The following is a 9,925-nucleotide window of genomic DNA, read 5'->3' on the forward strand; positions in this document are numbered from 1 at the left end:
AAAAAAACTGTGACTAAGGATTTTTTATATTTAAAATGTCATGGTAATAATATAATAGGAGCCTTGTATTAAATTTTCAAGTATTTTTACTCAACAAATAATGTTTTATTGACATTCATAGAAATAAAGAATAATTAAATTGGAAACTGAAATTGTCCGTAAACAGCTCAAAATAAATCAAAATATTTTGAAAATTGTATCATGTATAGAAAATGGAAATATAAACAACCAGTGAAAATTTCATGTATCTACAGTCATTCGTTTTAAAGTTACACCAAAAACCAAAATAAATTTTCTTGAAAACAGATTTTGAGTAAAAATTCCCGTTTTTCCTTAATTTTTCTTTTGTTTTTCCCGGTGCTTTTGAAAACTATTGGAAAAATTTTACTCTTGACCCCTCAAAGTACCAACTAGATTCACTTTCCTATCAGAAAAGATACTGTTGAAGAAAATCGAAGCACTTTTTCTGTCCTAAAAGGTGATGACAGACACAAAAAAAAAAAATAAAAAAATAAAAAAAAAACACACATCATTGTAAAATCAATACATTCATCGTTCCACTCAGAATCTAAAACATTTTTATTGATAAATATAATATGTAAATCTTTTAGGTATATTCAGTAGTTATAATTTTTGAGGTGAGACTTCAATTATAACTGATAATTTTTTTATAATGTATATTTTTATATATTCACTTATATAATATTATTATTAGGGCTATTAATTGAATGCATTAGAAAAACTTGAATGCACTACCTATAGGTATCTACCTAATTATATTAAAGAACTATAATTTAATATATATATAAAAAATGTAAATATTTTAAATTAAAGATATTATTAATTAAATGTTATATACGTAAAGAATATGTAAAAAATTAAAAATAAAAGTTTATACATTTTATTTATTACAATCTAATTCAAATTTTATTTTAATGAAGCTATATTTTATAGTAAGCTAAAATAATGCATTTTTCTACAAATTCACAGCCCTAATTACTATACATTATTTTCATGATTAGGAACAAACAGAAAAGGATACTTCACAAGCTCTTATGGCTATAGATGCGAGAAATTTACCAAATATTCTTAAAAGAGTTGGAAATTTATTACCGATTCGTTCAGGAGTAAGACAATTTTTATTTTTATTAAAGCAAATGTGTCTTAAATGATTTATATTATTATGTTAGGATTACCCATCCTATAGAAATACTGACTTAAAACAGTATTGGATGCCTGATTCTGTGAGTAAAGAATGTTATGACTGTTGTGAAAAATTTACAACTTTTCGCCGGCGTCATCATTGTAGAGTATGTGGTCAAATATTTTGTTCAAAATGCTGTTACCAAGAAATACCTGGAAAAATAATGGGATGTTCTGGTGAGGTTTTTTGCATGATTATTCAATACTAATTGTATTTGTAATTACTATAATGAATAAAATATATAATTGATTTGTATTGTTTTTTAAATATTATTAAAATTAACTAAAAAATGTTTTTCCCCAGGGGACCTCAGAGTTTGTACATACTGTTGCAAAATAGTATTGTCTTACTTACAATCTGTTGCTAAAGATGTAGTATTATCCCCAGACTTAATATCACTTAGAAATGAATTACAAGTGAAATTGGGCAATAATGAAGTATTAACTAACTGTAATGTACCCACAAACACAAAGTACTTTGAAAACATAATTGAAACAACAAATTCTCCTAGTAGAAAGATTTCTGTTGGCTATCAAGAAGAAAATTTTGCATTATCCCGGTACGTTTTTATTACACCTATTCAACTTATAATTTTTAATGATAATCTATTTATTTTTATTAGATCAAGCACGTTAGGTAATTTATCTCCAATAGAAACTACTGATGATCCAAATGTATCTCATAACCTAAATAACTTGTTTGAAGAAATAACACAAATTAATGGTGGATTAAGTTTAAAAACACACAGATACCATTTAAGAAGTTACCATTCCTGTTTTCTTGGAAATAATTTAATTGAGTGGCTATTAAACCATGGGAAAGTTACTAGCAGGTAAAATATATTCTTTAAATCATAGTGTTTCAATATCCTATGTTTGCCATGATTATGATCATAATAATATATAATATTAGATCAAATCTAAAATTATAGTACCTACTACCTAGTTGATATTAATTAGTATGTATAACAGTAAAGTTATAGTATGTATTTGTACATATTTAGAATGCATGGTACAGCAATAGGGCAAGTACTTTTGGATGCTGGTTACATAGAAGATGTTATGGAAAATGAAGGAGATTTTTTGGATGGAAATTGTTTGTATAGATTTTGTTCAGTGCTTCCGAATCAATCACATAATAATCAGAAAAGTAAAAATACAAAATCTAAAATTTATGGTAGTTATAATTTTGTTATTTATACATATTAGAGAATTTCAGCTAAATTGGTCTTTATTTATTTTGTTTTTACAAATATATTTTATTGTTTTATAAAAGAAAAACAAGGTTCAAATGTTTCTAATGGAAGTTTCAAATTAGATTTAGATCTTCATAACAATACAGTTCAAATTTCAAAACCTAGTTCTCAAAAACTAAAACAAAATCCAGGTAAATGAATCATGTTTTTACAAAAAAATAATTTTATATTTTAAAAAAATATAATGATTTTAGTTGTAGAACCAAGACCTATGGATACATTAATAATAAAGTTGTTAGATATTATTTCAATGACTTACCAGCGCAATAATTTTGGTACTATGAAAACTTGGAGTTCCCCTAAAAAACTGAAAGAAGATTATAATGAAGCACATATTTTTAATTACTTAACGTTAGTATCTATTTATTACTAATTAAATAATAAATAATTGAATACATATATCAAATAATAGTTTCTATCATTTATAAGTTAATTAACTAGAATGATTTTACATTTTAGAAATATTTTTGAAGATCATAAATTGAATTTTGTCATACAAATGTTGGAAAAGAATGGTCTCTCCATTAATTGGGTTGACACCTTAATTGCTCTTTCTGACTTAGTTATTGGTGAACTCTCTCCAGATTTATCTACTGATACAGAAAATATGAGTATTTGCGAGTAAGTCATTTTTAAGTTTATAACATTATTTAATACCTAGTGATAGGTAAAACTTAGATTTTAAAAATTAACTGTTTAATTGATAACTGAACTAAATCAAAATATTACAACACTATCTACATTTTATTAAATACAATCTATATATATATATATATATATATATAAATGAATGTGTGTGTGTCCATGTTACCATGGCAACCATTTATATATTATTTTGAGATTTCCGTCCGTGTGTGTCTCCATATTACCATGGCAACCAATTATATATTATTTAGAGATTTTCGTCGGTATGTGTCTCTCATGGCAACCAATTATATATTATTTTGAAATTTCTGATGGAATGTTTTGTATATAAATGGTTGCCATGGTGATCTGTAAAACATATTATTCATAAAGAGTTGGCAATTTTAATGGGCAACAAAGTGAACGGGATCAGATATTTTTATATACATAGATAGATTATACCTCTGAGCAGAGGATAGACTAATTTAAAAAGGGAGAGGACCAACCCCGGGAGGTGCTCAAACAGGGATTTTTATATTTCATATGGACATTTTTGTTTATAAATGGTTGCCATAGGTTTTGAAGCTATTATAATAATAATTATTGGTTGCCGGGAAACAAAGTGCACGGGATCAACTAGTTTTTTTATAAAAACATCTATATATTTATATTATAAGTATTTGCTATAATATGATTTGATTAATACTTTCATTTTTGACCCACCTTATATTATTAATTTTGTCTTAATCCATCCTTAGTCTCAAATTATTATATATTTCACAATTGTTAAAAAAAAAAAAACTATTTACATTTCATCTTTTGCTCTGATATTCATTATCCTTTTATATAATTTTTTTTTCAGCTACTTACAAATAAAAAAATTAGAAGGAGGTGAACGGAGTGATAGCTGTATTGTTAGTGGTATCGTGTGTTCAAAAAATATTGCCAATAAAGCTATGGCGTCAAGAATATCTGGACCTAAAATTTTACTTCTTCAATGTTCAATAATTTACCAACGTGTTGAAGGAAAATTGTTATCATTAGAGCCTGTTATTATGCAGGTAAACTTAATAAATTTGTACTCCATTCAAGAAGTGAAGATACCAGGTGACAACCGGTTTTCATCCGGCAGAGATCACCTACATGTGGTAGTGGTAGGAAGTGTAAAATAGTGCACAGAACTGGTATCTTCTCTTTTAGAGTCAAGTGCTGTATCTATTTTAATAAAAAATTGCATTCTTCTAGTAATTTAATTTATAATATTGTATAGGAGCATGATTACTTCAGAAATATTGTGAGCCGTATAGTATCAATGAAACCTGATCTTGTATTAGTGCAAAAAAGTGTATCTAGAATTGCGCAAGAACTCTTTAATCAAATGGGAGTAACATTAGTATTAAATGTTAAGACATCTGTTTTGGAGCGTATTGCTCGATGCACTGGTGCAGAAATATTAACTTCAGTTGATGCGCATATGGGAAAACCAGTGCTAGGAACATGTCAACAATTTTATATAGAACATTTTGGTAACAAAGCCTTAATGTTTTTTGAGGGATGCCCGGTACCTGAACGAGGGTGTTCAGTTTTGCTTAGAGGCAGTTCTAATAAGCAGTTAAAGATATTAAAACGTATACTTAGACAATTAATATTAATGATATATAATTGGAAGTTGGAAAAATCCTATATAATGGATCAATTTGCATCACCGCCAGTGAAAAATAAGCAATTAAACAATGACTCTTTCACTGATTCATCAGTTTTATCCAATGAAAATATTGATAATCAATCAAAATTGTCTGAAGTGAATAATTCACAAGGTATATCAACCAATGCCGAACAAGAAAATAAATATCAATACTTTTTAAATTTGACATTACTCTCGTTATCACCAATAGTTAATGTAAGTAAAACAAAAACAATAGCACAATTATTATCAAATTATTATTTTTATATCAAACAATATGATTACAATTTTATTTATTTAGTTTTCAGTTCCATACTTAGAATCAGATATTGGAAAACGTTGTAAGTTGCGAAAATATTTTTCAAAACACATTTATGTATCACAAATTCTAAATAATATGAAATCATCAATAGACTGCAATAAAGAAAGTGGACAGTTGGAATTGGAAATAAATGTAGTATAATTCTTATATCATTAACTGTTTATTATTATGTATATTATTATGATTCAGAGACAAATATTTTAACTAATTATAGTGTAGATGGAAAACCACTTTTTTTTCAGGCTAACTTTATAATTAATTTGTTGCCATCTAGTTTGCATTAAAATTGGAATAAAAATTGATTGACACTGTTAGTTTAAAATTAAATTAAATTTAGTTTGAATTTAATATTTTAACTTATTTTAAGTACATACTTGTATGTGTTATATTTATAATTCATAACTCACATATGTACTGCTTTTTGTATTACAGCTAAGACCAAAACATGCATTTATAATATCTAAGCTAACTGAAGACATAAATAGTGATGAAGTTCAAACTATGTTGGCTTTGTTTCGAGCTCAAGGTGGAAGAATATTACACAATCAATTAAAATCATCTGTAAAATCTAAAAATAATAATTACTCGAAAAAAGAAAAACTTGTTGACATATTTGACCCTGTCAATCATCAAAGATTGCCTGTGATGTTTTATAGTTTTTGTCCAGAATCAAATAATGCACCTTCATTTTGTGTTGAACCTAGGTTTATAGTATTATTCATTATTTATAACTGATTTATACATTGTATGAATTCAATTTAATTGTAAAAAAATTTTCTAGGTTAGTATTTATGGAATTCTATGGAGTTAATGATATATGCTTAGGTAGATTTTTAGAAAGATATTGTTTTCGCGAGACATATGAATGTCCATCTGATTCATGTGACAGTCCAATGAATAGACATGAACGACGTTTCATACATGATAAAAGTTGTTTTAGACTTTTGCTATCTAATATTAGTGGCCGTTTGATTGATCCTCCATACAATGAGAATTTAATTTATTCTTGGTCATATTGTAAGAAGTGTTCCTTAGTAAGTAAAATTTTATATAACAATAATTATTTATAGTAAAACATAAAATTAATATGTGAATTAACTGATTTTTTTACTTAGATAACACCTGTAGTACCATTGTCAGATGATACTTGGTCATTCTCTTTTGCAAAATACCTAGAACTAAAATTTCATTCTCAGCAGTGTGTTTGTCGTGCATTACCTAATTGCAACCACTATTTAAATCAAGATTATATACAATTTTTTGTTTACAACAAAACAATAGCATCGTTTGAGTATGTTCAAAGATAATTAATTTTGATTAATTTAATAATTTTAAATATTTTTCCAATTTTTGTTATAGATACATGAATATTAAAATGTGGGAAATTAGATTACCTAGTTTAAAACTTAAAATAGTCCCTATAAAAGTTAGCCAATACCGTCCTGATATATTGGAAGAAGTTAAACAATGGGCATTAATGGGGCATGAAATATTTAATGCCGTTATGAACAAAATATGTTCTTTAGCTTTGGAAGCAAATGGTAAAATAAGATACTTAAACTAAATAAATTGGGTGAAAATTCATGTATTATACTTTTTAGCAAATTTCTTACCATTAAAACAACAATTACAAAAGGATCAAGGATCGTTTAAACAAAGAGTAGATGATATACAACTTCGAATTACTTCACCTACACTAACTGATAAGGATACAAATTATGGTACTTAATATTATGTATTTACATATTTATTCACTTTAAGAAGAAACCTCGGCAGCTGAATTGTGCACAAGGGCATGACTTGGCAATACAAAGAGCATACATATTGTTGACTTGGTGGAGGTGGCTGACGTTTGTTGCCTGACTGCAATGAAAACTGATTGCAGTCGAGGTTCCTTATTAACTTGAATATATTATAGTATTCTTTATATATTAATTGCCTAAATTTATTATTAGGGACAATATTAAATACAATATGGAAGTTGGATGATACAATGACTTTGTTGAAGAGGGCAGTAAGTGAGGCCACAATCAATTGGAATTCTAAATTAATAAAAGTAGAAGCAGCTATTAAAAAAGAAGATAAATCTCAGAGGAAAAGTGAAACCAAATCAAATAACCTGTCTGAAGTATTAGAAGAAATTATGAATTTTGAGTGTGACTCAAGTCGCTATGTTATTGAAGAACATAACATTACAAGTCATCTGAGCCAACATTCATTAGTTTCTGAATCTGAAATAGCTGCTGAACACGATTTTGAAAATCTAAACGATTCCGACATGTGTCAGAGTGAAAAATGTTATTTATCTGTACCACAAGCACCAAGTGATATTACAACAGATAGTGACAGTGATGCTATTGATGATTGTTAGTAGATATTATTTCAAAAATCATTAATAGTATAATTGATAAATCATTTTTTTTTCAGTTGACAGTAATGTACCAAATGAACCTAAGTCTCAATTGTCTATGTCACAAACTGATAAAAAAAGTGTTAAAACAATTCTATCGCAATTTTTACCATCATCTACACCACCTGCAATTATTCCTGTATGTATTTTATAAATAACTGAAGTACAATGACTTTAATATAATGCACAATTTCATTAAATTATAGAATCCAATTGAAGCTACAGAACACCATGTTTTGAACATATACTGCCGTACTCCTATATCAATTTATGAAAAAGAACCCAGTTCCATTATTGCGTTCACATTAAGCACATCATTTTACCAAAACAACATATCCAATACAGAATCAATGTAAATCAAAATAATTTAATATCAGTACTAATGTGGTGATACAAATTTTATATTAACAAAGTTATTTAAGATCTTATTTTGATTCCAGTTTTGTGACATAAATTTGAATGACCCTATATATAATATGTTTATATTGAATTACCCTTATAAATTTAAAATTTAAATAGGTCGACCATTGAACATATTGAACAAGATAACGATCAAAAAGAAACAGATGAAAAATCGAAACAACACATTGAGGTATATTAGTTTACATATTATGATGTCATTTTTCAATAAATGACTTAATAATATATTCTCAACAATCATTTCTTTATTTGATTTGTATGTACCCACCGTTTTCTTTTGTATAGATAACCTTCTCAGATTCTACAACCAATTTCTATGTGAAAGTTTATTTTGCTAAACAATTTGCAAAATTAAGAGAAACATTCTTTGTATCGGGAGAAGAAATGTACATACGTTCTTTAGCAAGATGTATTTCATGGTCGGCTAGAGGTGGAAAATCAGGGTCAAATTTTTGTAAAACAAAGGGTAATTTAAAGTTAATTTATATTTTATTTATAATATTATGATTTTATTATCATTTAACGTGTATAATTTAGTTTTTTATTCATTGTATAATATTTAATATTATTTTCTATTATTAGATGACAGGTTTGTATTGAAGGAAATGTCTCGTTTAGAGATATTACCTTTCTTAGAATTTGCACCTCAATATTTTGCATACATACATTCGCGTCAGACAAATAGACGACCCACTCTTTTATGTAAGATTGTTGGAGTTTATAAAGTAAGGTATCGCAATACTGTCAAAGGATCATCGTTCAATTCAAACTTATTAGTGATGGAGAATCTCTTCTACAATAAAAATATTTCTCATATATTTGATCTTAAAGGATCAGTCAGAAATAGATTAGTGGATCCAAATTCGCAAGATGGAGAAATTGTATTGTTGGATGAAAATCTTATTAAAAGTAAGTTTCCCAAAGAAAATGTATTTTTCTTCTCTTAAATGACTTAAAATTGTATAGACATATAACCTAAAATAACAATGGTTCCTATTTTAGTGTCATGTGAATCACCATTATATGTTCACCCTCATTCTAAAATAATTTTAAATCAAGCAATCAATGATGATGCAGAATTTCTCACCTCACAACTTGTCATGGATTACTCACTATTAGTTGGTTTGGATGAAGATTCTGGTGAATTAGTATTAGGAATCATTGGTAATTTTTAATTGTAATAATTAAGATCAGAATTCAGAGCTATCTTCAAACAATGATTAAATCCATTAACAAAATTCTATACACTTACTAAAATATGCTTATGTTAAAAACTGTGACTAGGTTGAAGAAATTGAATGTGCTTGCTAAAATATACTTGAAAACAATGTAACAATTAATGCACAATTCTAAATATATTTCATGATTATGTAATAATCAAAAGTAGTGTTATTATTTATTCTTATTTTTTTTCATACCTTAAATTGAAACTTTTATTATTGTATACCTTTTTAATGATTTTTAGTTCATTACTAATAAATTTCATTTTTACAGATTACATTCGTACTTTTACATGGGACAAGAAAATAGAAACAATGGTAAAGAAATCAGGACTCCTTGGTGGTCAAGGTAAATTACCTACAATCATTTCTCCAGAAGAGTACAAGAATCGATTTGTTGCTGCAATGAATTTGTATTTCTTATCAGTACCTAATAGATGGACTGGCATGGCCAAAGGCTTTGAACATCGGTTTTAATATTTTATATTTCCTTTCTGTGATATTATTATGTTTTACAAATAGTTTCAGTTATAAATGTTATAAAAAGTTTTATTTCTTATACATGTTACAAGAAACAATATTATTGTTATTATTTATATACTTATAATATTTATAAACTTCATATGTTTATAAAAATAATAATACCAATTATTAGTGTATTAGTTATTAGTTATTAGAAGGCAGTAACAGTATATAGGGTAATTAACCATGCAAACTCACTGTTTTTTTTTTAACAATACAGGGTGATTCTTTTATCAAACAACACTCGTTATTTCAAAAAGTGTA

General features: G+C 26.8%; 1 protein-coding gene across 2 annotated transcripts in view; it reads left to right on the forward strand.

Annotated features, from left to right (window-relative positions):
- The window catches only part of LOC100161846 (putative 1-phosphatidylinositol 3-phosphate 5-kinase), an 11,503-nt gene extending 1,584 nt beyond the window's left edge, over window positions 1–9,919 (forward strand). The window contains exons 2-25 of one of the 2 annotated variants that reach the window (XM_001947742.5): window positions 1,023–1,127; window positions 1,191–1,380; window positions 1,508–1,763; window positions 1,827–2,036; window positions 2,208–2,380; window positions 2,480–2,590; window positions 2,654–2,810; window positions 2,919–3,080; window positions 3,946–4,144; window positions 4,354–4,983; window positions 5,069–5,221; window positions 5,522–5,793; window positions 5,871–6,123; window positions 6,205–6,380; window positions 6,449–6,630; window positions 6,691–6,810; window positions 7,045–7,455; window positions 7,517–7,638; window positions 7,706–7,851; window positions 8,019–8,091; window positions 8,205–8,385; window positions 8,502–8,828; window positions 8,922–9,083; window positions 9,414–9,919. In XM_001947742.5, coding sequence (XP_001947777.2) covers window positions 1,023–1,127; window positions 1,191–1,380; window positions 1,508–1,763; window positions 1,827–2,036; window positions 2,208–2,380; window positions 2,480–2,590; window positions 2,654–2,810; window positions 2,919–3,080; window positions 3,946–4,144; window positions 4,354–4,983; window positions 5,069–5,221; window positions 5,522–5,793; window positions 5,871–6,123; window positions 6,205–6,380; window positions 6,449–6,630; window positions 6,691–6,810; window positions 7,045–7,455; window positions 7,517–7,638; window positions 7,706–7,851; window positions 8,019–8,091; window positions 8,205–8,385; window positions 8,502–8,828; window positions 8,922–9,083; window positions 9,414–9,616 — 4,974 coding nt within the window. In that variant the 3' untranslated portion in view covers window positions 9,617–9,919. The remainder of the gene's footprint in view (window positions 1–1,022; window positions 1,128–1,190; window positions 1,381–1,507; window positions 1,764–1,826; window positions 2,037–2,207; window positions 2,381–2,479; window positions 2,591–2,653; window positions 2,811–2,918; window positions 3,081–3,945; window positions 4,145–4,353; window positions 4,984–5,068; window positions 5,222–5,521; window positions 5,794–5,870; window positions 6,124–6,204; window positions 6,381–6,448; window positions 6,631–6,690; window positions 6,811–7,044; window positions 7,456–7,516; window positions 7,639–7,705; window positions 7,852–8,018; window positions 8,092–8,204; window positions 8,386–8,501; window positions 8,829–8,921; window positions 9,084–9,413) is intronic. The other variant, XM_016803123.2, reaches the window with a different exon arrangement.
- The last annotated feature ends 6 nt before the right edge of the window (window positions 9,920–9,925 follow it).

The sequence above is a fragment of the Acyrthosiphon pisum genome, chromosome A1, assembly GCF_005508785.2.
Source record: "Acyrthosiphon pisum isolate AL4f chromosome A1, pea_aphid_22Mar2018_4r6ur, whole genome shotgun sequence".
NCBI lineage: Eukaryota > Metazoa > Arthropoda > Insecta > Hemiptera > Aphididae > Acyrthosiphon > Acyrthosiphon pisum.